We start from the raw sequence: 13,656 nt of genomic DNA on the forward strand, positions 1-13,656 counted from the left end.
TGGTCCTTTGTTTTTTGTGTATGAATTTGTAGGTCGGTTAGTTATTTTTTTTCTTTCTGTGTAGTTGAGAAGTTGATATTTTGGTAATTATTCTATTGAATGAAAAGACTAAAAATTGTCAAAAAACCACAGATTTATTGATACTTAGAGAGACCGGTTTCGGTTATTACACCATTGTCAATCTCTGATAAACTGATAAGTATCAATAAATCTGTGGTTTTTTTGACAATTTCTTAGTGTTTTTCCACTCAATAGGTCTGTATTTTGTTAGGGTTTTGTGATTTTCTTGATTAGGTGTCGGCAAACGGATTTAAATTTCATTTTCCTACAGTTACGTTGAAAAGTGGCCATTGCTGCACTGATTACAGAACGCAAAGAATCACTTTTCCGTTCTAGTGCGGAAAAATTTTTCTGCACTCCAGATTTGCAACATGGCAACGAAAATACTTAGTAGGTTATATGGAGCAACAGTGCAGCAAAATCAAAATGAAGTTGGTAACAGTGACTGCTGTGGCTGCTATAGTGAGCAGAGGTGCAACGAAGCACAACGCGCTAATTATTATTCATTATATATTATAACCAAGGACAACGAGGATTTTAGGATTTTAGATTAAGTTTTTATCAATAATAAAATTACACAGAAAAACATTTGATGCATTTCAGTCAATTTTACCCATAATTACCCACTTTTCATATTCAATGGTAACTGTAGAAAACTTAATGTGAAATACGTCGCAAAGTTCCTCTGCTGCACTCAAGAAACCGTTCCGCCCTCGCCTACGGCTCGGGCGTAAACGTTTCTTTCGGTGCAGCAAACTGTCACTTTGCGCACTAGTTGCACAAATAACTATTTTTTGGGTTTATTTTCAGAGGAACGCCACAGACAATCGCTGAACATGCATGGATACCGGGGACAATGATTGATGGCAGAGATCCGACAAAAGCCCGACTGATGTCAAGTTCAATGGAGCCGACCACGACATTACCAGGCAGGCATATTCAAAAAGTTTCTCTGTCAATGATGTCGACATTCTGTAAAGTATATGCAATACTGCCTGATGAAAGTCCTAGGCCGTGTTTAGTGATTTAGAGGCCGTTTTCACAGTTAAAATGGAACATATCAGTTTAAACTGAATCCAATCAATATTCAAATCGAAATAGTTACTTTCTCGAAAAACGTTGAACTCAAACTCCAGTTTGACCAATCAGTAGACTTGATTAAGGCTGTGCAAAGGCTGAAAAATAAACTTTCTACTCGTGATGTTCTTCAAAGTTTTTCGATTTGTATATCATCAAGCTATCAAAATAAAAAAGTTTTCTTGGGAAAACATTTTTTCCCGATCATTACTTTTTGAGATATGAGCGTCTTGAAGTTTGAATTTTTGGGACAGAACATTTCAAATTCGGTACAATATAAATCCATGAGATTCAGAGGATGGACTCTTCATGGTATTGTCGATCCAGTAAAACAAAATTTTTCGAAAATAACAATTTTTGGTGAAGTTATTCAATTTACCAAAAATAACTCAACTAAAAGTTATTTTTGGTTATTTCTAGTAAATTGCATAAGTATCTTAAAAATTGATATTTTCAGGAAATTTTTGTTTTACTAAATCAACAATACCAAGAAGAATCTATCCTCTAAATATCTAATTTTTACTTGAATATTTCTAGTTCTGAACACAAAATACCATTCAAATATTACACACAGTACCACGCTAATAAAGCTATATCACTCCCAACTCAGCCCTTCAACCGCCGTCGACTGACACTTTTATTTTATTTATTTATTGTTTTTTTCCTACCTTTAGTTTTAAAATTTATTACTGTAATAAACTCTCTTAATATTCTTCCAAATTTATTATTATTCATAGTTTGTAATTTATTTATATTGCTAGTGTTTGCCCTCTGTCTGATAATTTGCGACTCCTCCCTGCACACGGACAAATCATCCAGGCAGCGAGAATTTATTTATGTAATTTATAACACTTTTTATATTCTGTGAATATTATATTTTATGAATAAACCAATCTGAATTTGAATTTGAATCATGGATTTATCTCTTTTCGAATTGAAATGTTCTGTCCCAACTTGAGCTTTAGGCTTTGCTCAAGAAGTAAGATCAGATCAGCACAGGAGGAGGAGGAGGAAAAGATCTCAGAAGCAGAGATAGAAAAATGTTTTCCTGAGAACTTTTCAAACTTTTTTCTTGATGATGTACAAATCAAAAACTTTGAAAAAATATCACGAGTAAAAGTTTATTTTTAGCCTTTGCACAGCCTTAAACTGAATAAAATCAATATTCAAATCGAAAGGGTTATTTTCTCGAAAAACGTTAAACTCAAGTTCCAGTTTGACCAATTAGTAGACTTGATTAAAAAACAGTATCAATGCAACCATAAATTGATTAAACGGGTTCATAAGAGCTGAGTCAACTTTGGAGAAAGTGACTCCAAACCCAACACTACGTTTAATACTAAACCACGTTTACTTGTAAATACGGTTGCATTTACCATAATGTGTTTCATACGGGGTTCAAACGAACAGCTGACATTTCTCCGTTTAAACCGAGTATCTGCATAATATGGACCTAAGCTAATTTTATTTTTTTATTGCGGATGATTATGCCCACATGAGCCTTTTGGTTGTGCGTGGATAATGGAAAGAGGCGATGGTGAATTAATTGATGAGATGGTCAAACGTCCATGCCATCGGCGGGATCCGAACCCACGAACCAGGCGGTGCTAACAAATCGAACTTGGAAGAAACCAACCAGGTCGACAATTTAGTTTGAACATGGTCTATTAAAATACGTCAGGACAGCAATGTTAATCTTGACCATATTAAATCTCAAATCGGACCTTATACAGAATGTCCCACGAAAGGTGTAACAGCCAAAACCATGAATTCTATATTGAATTTGCAACAAAAAATGCCCAGTAAAATTTTCTTATATAGACCTCAGTTTTCGAGATATTTCGATTTTTCGATATTTTTGAAAAACGTCAATAACTAGAAGACTATCAGTCAAAATCCAATTCCAAGGACATGGTTAGAAAGAGGAAAAAATATCCAATAAGATCCATACAATTTGTTCCTTTGTTTCACGTTTTTGAACTTTTTATGAGCGTTCAAAGTTGAAAAGAGTACATTCGTCGTGTTCAAAGCCAAATTACAAACAGTTTGAAAGCTCATAAGAAGTTTGAAAACGTCAAACAAAAGAACAAATTATATGAATATTATTGTAAATTTTTCCATTAGAATTAGATTTTGACTGATAGTTTTCGACGTTTTTCGAAAATATCGAAGAATCGTAATATCTCGAAAACTAAGGCCGATATAAGAAAATTTTACTGGACATTTTTTGTTGCAAATTCAATGTAGAAACCATGGTCTTCGACTGTTACATCTTCCGTTGGACACCGTGTATATATGGCTCAGATCTATCCTATATTCTATAATATTAAACACATACTAAGATCACGTTTACTCTTCATCAGTTTAGTCTAATAGCAAACCCCTCAAAACAAGACTATAAATATCACCGCGTGTCCAGACCTCTCTCAATAGAAGACTTCTTGTAATAGAGAGTCAAGTGTAAGAGAGGGCCGACTGCGCCCTAACTTCGCTCTCTAGGAAAAATAAAGGCAGTCATTCAATTCAATTCAATAGACTTTGAGTCTATTCAATTCAAAGACTTCTTATAATTGAGAGTCAAGTGTAAGAGAGGGCCGACTGCGCCCTAACTTCGCTCTCTAGGAAAAATAAAGGCAGTCATTCAATTTAATTCAACAGACTTTGAGTTTAAGCACTCACTGTGCAAACAGTCCTTCCAGTGCCATATTTTCCGTTATTATTCCCGATAGATCTCGAAATATTGTTCAAATTTGTTGCAGATTCGGCAAATTCCACCCGGGCGGCAAGAGGACCCTGCAACGATTTGCGGGCCGCGACGTTTCGGAGACATTGGAGCGGACTAACCACTCGCCGGCTGCTCTCAAACTTGTGCCAGAGTATAGAGTGCAAGACAAGCTGAATGTCGATCCCATAGATACTGAAGATTTGGAACGAGTAAGTCAAAGAAAACAGATACAATTGAATACTTTCTCAATGATTAGGTTTTTGTTTGAGGCACGGTATAGTCCTAAAGTAAAAAAAAACAGCAAGTAGCACCCACATATAAAGTAGAGTTAGTGGTCGAGTAGCTGGCGTACTAAATCTACTCTTATTAAATAAAACTACTAAGAAATTGTCAAAAACCACAGATTTATTGATACTTAGAAATACCGGCTTCGGTTGTAACACCATTGTCAATCTCTGATAAACTAATGTTATATGAATAATTACCACAATATCAACTTCTCAACTACACAAAAAGTGTAACTCTACTCCACTTACTTGGTCGAGTAACTGTTTTTACTACCATAATTGAGAATAGTAGGTAAAGTGTGTTGTCTAGTGAACAGAACTAACCTCAAAATGACAATACTCTACTCTACTAGCTTGATACTGTTTCCATTAGCATGGTAGTGGTAGAGTAGAGTGAGAAGCGGAGGTTGGGGAAGGCAAGTGGTAGAGTACTATCCAACTCTACTATACTGAAAACTAGTACTCTACCATGACTCTGCCATGATGTTTTTCATTGGGAGAGTTCCATGATTGTTAGTACTTGCCCAGGGAAGGGAACTCTACCACTAGCTCTACTAATGAAATCAGGCTAAAGAGAGAGATCCCTGTACTATGCGGATTCACTCTACTCTACTCACTCTACTAAAAAGTAGTCCTCTACCATGATCGTTTTCATTGGGAGAGTTGACAAGATAGTACTTGCCCAGGGAACTCTACCATTAACTCCACTAATGAAATCAGGCAAAAGAGAGCCTCCTCCTCTTGTTCTACTAGTTCTCTCTTTCTTCCACATTTCCAATCTATCCTCCTTCAATTATTCTACTTCTTCATCATTGCTTTTCTTTTTATCTACTGATTTGGAGTTTTATTCCTTTTCTTCCTTCTCTCATTCATCTTCCTCTTCTTGGTCTCATTTTTTTTCTCGCTCATCCATTTCTGTTACGGCCACCGAGGTGGGCGCAATAACAAATTACTTAGTAGCTTCTACTGGTGGAGCCAGGTTGGACTGAGTGAACACAAATTGAAACGAATACACTTTTATTAATCGAAGGACCAGACCAACAATAAGTTGATCAAATTAATTACTCAAACAAATAAATCAAGTTCAATACAACAAAGCGGTGTAAAACAAAGTCTTTCATACAAAGGCGGGAATCTCACTACACTAGGCGGAAGCACAACTTGCTTAGTTCTATACTGTCTTTATGAATTATAATCAACAATAATAAGTCTCAGGTTGATATTGAAGCGGCATCACAGTAATAAAACACTCGGAGCGGATTAATCTTGTAGAGAATCGACATGAATGTAACTTGGAGCGGGAAAACGACACGAGACGTAGCAGGAAGCGGGATCGACTTTGCACTGAACTGAGTGAACGATGACTCGAGAGCGACTCCTTCAAAAGAACGGTTCCTCGGCGAACGATAGTTCAAATAGCTCTGTAGGAACTAGAGGTAGCGCTCGTAGCGGTTACTTACTGGTTACTTACCGCAACTGGTTGGCGGTAACAATTTCTCCTCCTCTCGTTCACAAGTACTTGCCCAGGGAACTCTTCCTCTACTGGTGAAAACCAGGCTTTTCACCTAATAAATGTGCTATTTTTGTTAAAGGATGTGATCGACTGGTCGCAACCTCTGCTGATGCAGGTGGGCTACCTAGGAGACAACTACCAGGCGTGGCTGCTAGCTCCAGTGGACCGCAACTTGCGCCTGTTCCAGTCCGACCTCCTCGAGTCTCTGACCGTTGTCTCGCCCCGCACTGCACTCCTGGTATGGAGAAAGCAGTACAGAAGTTTTCTCTCACCATACTATTACTAGTAGTTCTGTGAACAGTTGACCTCACGCAGTATTCTCATCCACAAGTACCTGATTGAAACTATAGACCTTATGGAATAACAGCAATAGACTGGCTTCTCCTCACATCTGTGTAATCACTTGTCAGCTGATTTATGATGAATAATTCTATAGTCTGATTATTACTTTCCTTGCCCTATTACCATAGGTAAGGAAAGTATTGCTTTCCAAAAAATATTAAGGTACCCCATTTCTAAATTTCTATACGTTTCAAGGTCCCCTGAGTCCAAAAAACTGGTTTTTGGTATTTGTCTGTATGTGTGTGGTGTGTGTGTGTGTGTGTGTGTGTTTTGTGTGTGTGTGTGTGGTGTGTGTGTGTGTGTATGAGTGTATGTGCGTCTGTGTACACGATATCTCATCTCCCAATTAACGGAATGACTTGAAATTTGGAACTTAAGGTCCTTTCATTATAAGGTTTCGACACGAACAATTTCGATCAAATGCAATTCAAGATGGCGGCTAAAATGGCGAAAATGTTGTCAAAAACAGGGTTTTTCGTGATTTTCTCGGAATCGGCTCCAACGATTCTGATCAATTCATACCTAAAATAGTCATCGATAAGCTCTATCAACTGCCACAAGTCCCATATCTGTAAAAATTTCAGAAGCTCCGCCCCATCAATGCAGATAGATTCCCAATTATCAGGCTTGAGAATCAATTGAAACAAAAAAAATCTAGTGGAGTAGATTGAGCATGAAAATCTCTACAATTAATGTTCAGTAACATTTTCACCTAAAATTGAAAAGAAGCTTTTAATTCGAGAAAATGTGATTACATTGGAAATTATTGTTGATTCTATTGAATCATTCACTATGAAGAGATAGCAGACCTCATGTGTGTCTCCAGCCTTATTTCCCTGTCACCAGCTGGCTCAAATCTTTGAATAGTAGACTTGAGATGCGCGGGTACACTAGCGTCAGGTGATCAATTTTCATAACGGCAAGGAAAGTGTGTGTGAGTGCGCCACACCAGATTTTTACTCTAATATGGCGTATGAAAGAGGCTCCTTCTTCCTTTTATATTATCCTTGAATGCAAAATTTTCAAAAACCTGTATATACGTCGACGCGCATGGCGTAATGGTTATTTTCATTTTTATCTAATTTATTACTTCCCTTGCCCTATTACCATAGGTGAGGAAAATATTGCTTTCCAAAAAAAAATCAAGGTACCCTATTTTCAAGTTTTCTATACGTTTATAAAATCTGGTCCAAAAACATGATTTTTTTCATCTAGGATTAATATGTGTTGCAGCCGCCAGCTACCTGGTAGCTTGGGCTGGTGCGTGGGCCTGTGCGTGTGGCCCTAGTCGAGTACAGCATCCACCGCTGGCTGTTCCACGCATGCCCGCCGTCCGCCTCACGGCTACTCATCACGCTGCACTTCGGCGTACACGGCCTCCATCACAAGGCTCCCTTCGACACGCGTCGCCTGCTCTTTCCGCCCGCGCCGGCGCTCTCTCTTGCCGCCTTGGCGTACCTGGCGGTGCGGGCGGCGCTTTCCGCCTCCTTGGCGGCGGCGGTAGCCGCCCCCCTGGCCACGGCTGTACTGGCGGGCGCCCTCACCGGCTTCCTCGGCTACGATCTTACGCACTTCTATCTGCATACGGATCGCCCGCACCGGGGTCACGATGTACCGCCTTAAGCGACGCCATAACCAGCATCATTTCGCCCAGTTTGATCGCGGTAATTACTAAAAAAAGACATCATAGACCTAATTATTTTCAGTAACAACTCTCAGCTAGTCTGATAATCAAGAAACCCGAGTTCGAGTCTCGACCGGGGCAAAAAGTTTTTGACCACAGCACAATCCGGTTTTGATACGGCTACCCTGTCTTTCGCAGGAGCCGATAAGTCATCGGTCCCGACTACCTAAAACCATAGAGTAACAATAGCATAAGTAGATATCCCGTGGTATAGGGTGTTATGTCGCAACATTTACTGTTATCTCAAGCCATAGTAAACAAGCTGTCTGAGGCTGGTAGTCTCTCATATGAGCCGTTCATACACTCTCACCCCAACAAAACAGTAATAATCTACAGTAATCGACTTGAGATAACAGTAAAAGTTGCGACATAAACACCCTATACCATGGGATATCTACTCATGCTATTGTTTCTCTATGCTAAAACGTAGTCATCACCTCTCATCATCATCCCTCTCACTCATTACCCACGCACAAGCCTTAGAGCTTAAGTGGGCATCACCCTCAGTATTATTATTATTAGCGCTGTCAATATATAGGGGGCGTGACAGTCGAGGCCTGCGAACGTAGAGGCCTGTTTTCCAGTCCTCTACTGTTGTAGGCCTCAACTGTCGGGCTGTACAAAAATTGAAGAGTCCTCTACTGTCGCCTGACGCAGGCGAAATTTGAGGCCTCTTTTTCAGGAGTCCTCTGCGGTCGCAGGTCTCAATTGTACAAAAATTAAAGAGGTCTCAACTGTCGTCTGACACAGGCGACATGTGAGGCCTCTTTTCAGAACTCCTCTACCGTCGCTGGCCTCGACTGTCGCAGGACTCTTCTGACGTTTGCCTTGTTTGACATCGACCCAATATATACATGAAAAAGGGGGTGTGCTTGCGATAAATATTGTAGCACTGATTTCCAAATATATTATTATTGGGATACATCAGAGAAGTCTAGAACCAATTTTGACGATTCAATTCAATTCAAAAAGTTATTTATTTCACAAGTCTTACAAGCAATCACAGTGGTAGCCTACATCATAAAAAATAATACACCTTACAATAAAAATAAGACAATGTTAGCACCACAGAAATGACAGCCATATACGAATATATATATATTAAGAAATATTTACTCTCGCAGAGGCATTACTGCCTGTGTGCGAGAATGAGTCTAAGGTAGGAATAGGCATATATAAATATTTCGCAGTACTTGCACAGACTGTACTTTCGATAGTACTTTCGACAGACTAGTACTTTCGATGTACTTATTGTATGCATACTGTAGCTGATATGTTGTGAAATTTTTCCGTATAATGACATTTAAACACAATTTCGTTTCTATTCCCATAATTCCATTGGGCCGCAGAGAAATTATGTGTTTAGATGCTTGGGTGACATTACTCATGAAAATATGTTTCTGTTAATAATAATAATATCGAGTGACCTGGCTGGCTCAGGTCTGGAGTCAGAGTTTTCAGGTCGCAACTGAACAATTTCAGGGTCTCTGACATGACCTAACGACTGCTTTTTAGGCAGCCGGGACCGACGACTCACTGTAAATAAAACAATACTAGTAGAAGAGTAGGCCTACAAAATATTGTGTTTCAACTCAATTTTGATCTCTGTTACTAATAGTCTATTTTCAATAAATGTGAAAAATTGCAGGTTCAAGAGCATGAAAGTGACAATATTTGTGTTGAGTCATATTCGTTAATTTGACCATTATTTGGTATAGAAGGAAATGCAGAGAACATGAGCGAAAAAAAATATTTTAAAACAAGTTTACAAAGAGAAAATTTTGAATATGTCATTCTGAATAATATGAAGAGAAAATGTAATTAAATTGAATCTATAAGAAAAATACTCTTGGTACGATATTTTCAGATAATTTATTTCTTTACGAAATTGAAAAACTGAAATCGGGAACAAAAAGAACCGTATATTATGATAGTATAAGCGCTAATAATAATAATACTAATAATAATATCGGTAAAAACCGAATCGAGAACAAGTTCAGTGAATTTGAATACAATCACACACATTTTAAACTTTACAAAGAGAAAAATTTTGAATATGTCATTCTGAACTAATATGAGAGAAAAAATGAAAAGAAATGTCTAATTAAATTGATCTATAAGAAAAATTCTTGGTACGAATTTTCAGATAATTTATTTCTTTACGAAATTGAAAAACTGAATCGGGAACAAAAAAAGAACCGTATATATGATTGTATAGCGCTAATAATAATAATACTAATAATAATATTCGGTAAAAACCGAATCGAGAACAAGTTCAGTGAATTTGAATACAATCACACACATTTTAACTCTCTAGTCCTTTTATTCTCATCATGTTGAAATACGTTTCTCTATATAAAACTGTAGAGCATTTCTCGTCTACAAAATGGATATCACCTAAAGTCGTCTCGATGTACCTTTCAGAAGTTATGATAAAAAACTGAACCGACTACCAATTTTCATGATCTAAGATTTCGCATCTGAGCTCCAGAACACTGTTCCAATCAAGCTGAGAAAACAGACGGCTGAAACTCAGAGTCTGTACGCTCCTGCACCTAGCGTCAGAAATCTCAACTAGAATTCCAGAAAGTAAACAGCCTTTTGTAACAAGGTCTCAGTTTCTGAATTTACAGCCTTGAATCTCAGTTAATCAAGAAATTTTATTGGGAAAGAATCAAAGATATGATATAATCCATCAAAAAGCTAAATACAATTTGATTATCGAGTATTTAATATAATTCGTTGAGAAACTGAAGAGCTGTATGAATCTTACGAAGTCACTCAATCATCAACGATTTAATGAGCTGTATTCTCTCTATTGCACGAAAGAAGGAACTGAATATTCATGAAAATCGATAGAAAATTCAATTTCTAAAACTTTTGTCTCCTGACAGTTTTTCGTTAAAGCTACAGTTCAGTCACCATTTCAATAAAAACTGAAGAGCTGTCATATCTATCATCTTGAGCCGTTAGTTCTACGTGTTCTGCCGCTTTTCCTCCTCCTACTACTCCTCGTCCTACTCCTTCTCCTCCTTCTCCTCCTTCTCCTCCTTCTCCTCCTTCTCCTCCTTCTCCTCCTTCTCCTCCTTCTCCTCCTTCTCCTCCTTCTCCTCCTTCTCCTCCTTCTCCTCCTTCTCCTCTCTCCTCCTCTCCTCCTTCTCCTCCTTCTCCTCCTTCTCCTCCTTCTCCTGCTTCTCCTCTTTCACCTCCTTCTCCTCCTTCTCCTCCTTCTCCTCCTTCTCCTCCTCTCCTCCTTCTCCTCTTCTCCTCCTTCTCTCCTTCTCCTCTTCTCCTCCTTCTCTCCTTCTCCTCCTCTCCTCCTTCTCCTCCTTCTCCTACTCCTCTTCCTCCTCTTCTTCACCCTCGTAATTCCTGAATCTTACCTTGCAGAATTGTTTCCCGGTGTTTCTTCATTTTCTTCTTATTTTTCTTCATCTTCTTTTTCTTTTTCTTGTTCTTGTTCTTGTTCTTGTTCTTGTTCTTCTTCTTCTTCTTCTTCTTCTTCTTCTTCTTCTTCTTCTTCTTCTTCTTCTTCTCTTCTTCTTCTTCTTCTTCATATTCATCTTCTTCTTCTTCTTCTTCTTCTTCTTCTTCTTCTTCTTCTTCTTCTTCTTCTTCTTCTTCTTATTCCTCTTCTTCTTCTACTTTTTCTTTTTCTTCTTCTTCTCCTCCTTCACCTCCTTCACCAACTTTTCCCCCTCCTCCTCCTTCTCCTCCTACTCCTCTTCCTCCTCCTCTTCTTCACCCTCGTGATTCTTGAATCTAGCCTTGCAGAGTTGTTTCTATTTCCCGGTTTTTCTTCATTCTCTGCACGCATCATTCCCATAGACTGGACCATATATATATCCTCCTCACTATCTTCCTTTCAAAGACAATAAGAGTTTTGCTGTCTTCGTTCAGTATTATCCATGTTTCGCAGCCATATGTGACAACTGGTCTATTTTTATAATTTCAGGCTATGGGATAAGCAGCAGTTTCTGGGACCATGTCTTCAAAACTGGGATCACACTCAAAGACATCAAATTTGAACTGAGATGGTGAATTACAAAGTTCTTCTCACTCTAAGATTCAACAGAAATATCACAAATTGTTCCATTGTTTTTTATGTAGTCTATACTGATAATCTCTGTATATAATAATTATTAGTGAATTCAGTATTCCTACCTTCAAGAACAGTGAAAAAAATATTCAGATCCTCACAAAATAGAACAGAGTAAATAAAGTTATAATACAAAAGTTGTTGAACTAATAAAATGTTGCTCATTTCTATAACACTGTAGAACATATTTCCTGAATCTAGAACTCTAATAATTATTATTATAGTTGGGCTGATGGAATATTATGTACTTTTTGTGTAGTTGAGAAGTTGATTTTGTGGTAATTATTCATATTGAATGAAAAAGACTAAGAAATTGTCAAAAAACCTCTGATTTATTTTATAATTAGTGGATAGCCCAAATTACAAGCGAGAGCAGAGGACTGTCGATAAATTTAAAGAGCAAAATATTGAATGATAATATGCTAGAATAAAGAGAGCAATAATTAATAGATTGATTGTAGTAAGTAATATTTTCAGCATTAAATTCATACCAGAAGTGACTTATTTGGTTACTCACCAGCACGTAGTTTTCTTTAAATACTAAATACCAACTTACTCCAGGAATTGGAATTAGGTTTGTGGCAGGACAAGACGGAGTCGGGAAAAGGTGTTGGCCTCTCTTGTACATCTGCTACCCCTATCCGATGTATGTTAATTCTGGCATCAATTTAATTACTGATCAGTCCGAAAATTGCTTGGAAGATAACTTTACTATATTGACTATTACTTTACACTGTTGTACAATTCAAAGTCCGATCGCACTAGTTGAATATTTCAATTTATATATTCACAAATAACGAAGAAAAACTGTACATTTCCCCAACTTGGGACAGTTAATATATCGATAATAATTTTAATACAACGATGAACGTGTAAAATTGAATTTCAACGGCAACAATCGAAAAAACAGCACCGATCCTGTTTTTTCACCATCCGATCCGAGCTGACAACTTCAACTGGCGATTATGCAATAGAATAATCTAAATACTAACTTATCCGCTAGGGCGCAGCAGCTGCCGGCCTCGCCACTACCGCTAGACTTAAAACTAATTTAAACTAGACTTAATCTAAATACGCTAAAGGGCGTCACCAATTAGAAAGACCGGGTTCGGTTATTACACCATTGTCAATCTAAATAACTAAAACTAAATACAAGATTTTCAGAAAACCAACCCATACTGATGTTATCATTCCTCTTCATTCTTGTCATCCTATTTCTCACAAACTTGCTGCTTTCAATAGCATGGTCTATAGAGCACTAACAATACCTATGAGCAATCATGATTTTGATATTGAGATCACTAAAATTAAACAGATAGCTGTCACAAATGGGTATGAAGAAAGTATGGTGGACAGATTATTGAGTAAAATTAATAGACAAATTTCAATCAATTCTGGCTTTGTAGGCTTAAACTGTGATGAGAAGACTTGGATAACAATCCCATATTCATCTTTAATGATAGATAAAATTTCTAAATTATAGACTTCTTCATAGAACGGTTCTAGCTTTTCATAATACTGTCGTTCCAAAGTCTCACCATGGCTTATGAATATTGAACAGAACAGTTTCAGTTAGTTATAATTCACCCCCAGGTGATACTTTCTTTTTACTGCTCACCTTTTTTTGTATCCTATTTTCATTCATGCTTCACGTTTTGTTCTCTCGTTTTTTATTAAATTGGTTTTTGTTGTCTGAATTTCAGCCTTTAAGGCACGGATACTGAGAAGCCCTTAAAGCATTGATACTTGGTACATGGTTTGAGTCATCACTTTCAGAGATTTCAATCAACTCTCCATTCCACAATCATTCAGATTAAGATCATCAATTTTCATCAAATTTTGAGCACCAAGGCACGGATCTAAGAAGTC

At 37.6% G+C, this 13,656-nt stretch overlaps 1 protein-coding gene across 1 annotated transcript; it reads left to right on the forward strand.

The window, feature by feature from the left end:
• Positions 1–870: 870 nt before the first annotated feature.
• LOC111057672 (fatty acid 2-hydroxylase-like) lies at positions 871–11,937 on the forward strand (the record flags this gene model as incomplete). The annotated part of the gene is given in 6 exon segments (XM_039445576.1): positions 871–993; positions 3,897–4,071; positions 5,742–5,900; positions 7,256–7,611; positions 7,613–7,668; positions 11,644–11,937. Coding segments are annotated over 6 exon segments (955 nt in total), but the record flags the coding sequence as incomplete, so codon positions are not given.
• Positions 11,938–13,656: the final 1,719 nt, after the last annotated feature.

This window comes from Nilaparvata lugens, unplaced genomic scaffold, assembly GCF_014356525.2.
Source record: "Nilaparvata lugens isolate BPH unplaced genomic scaffold, ASM1435652v1 scaffold7312, whole genome shotgun sequence".
Taxonomy (NCBI): domain Eukaryota; kingdom Metazoa; phylum Arthropoda; class Insecta; order Hemiptera; family Delphacidae; genus Nilaparvata; species Nilaparvata lugens.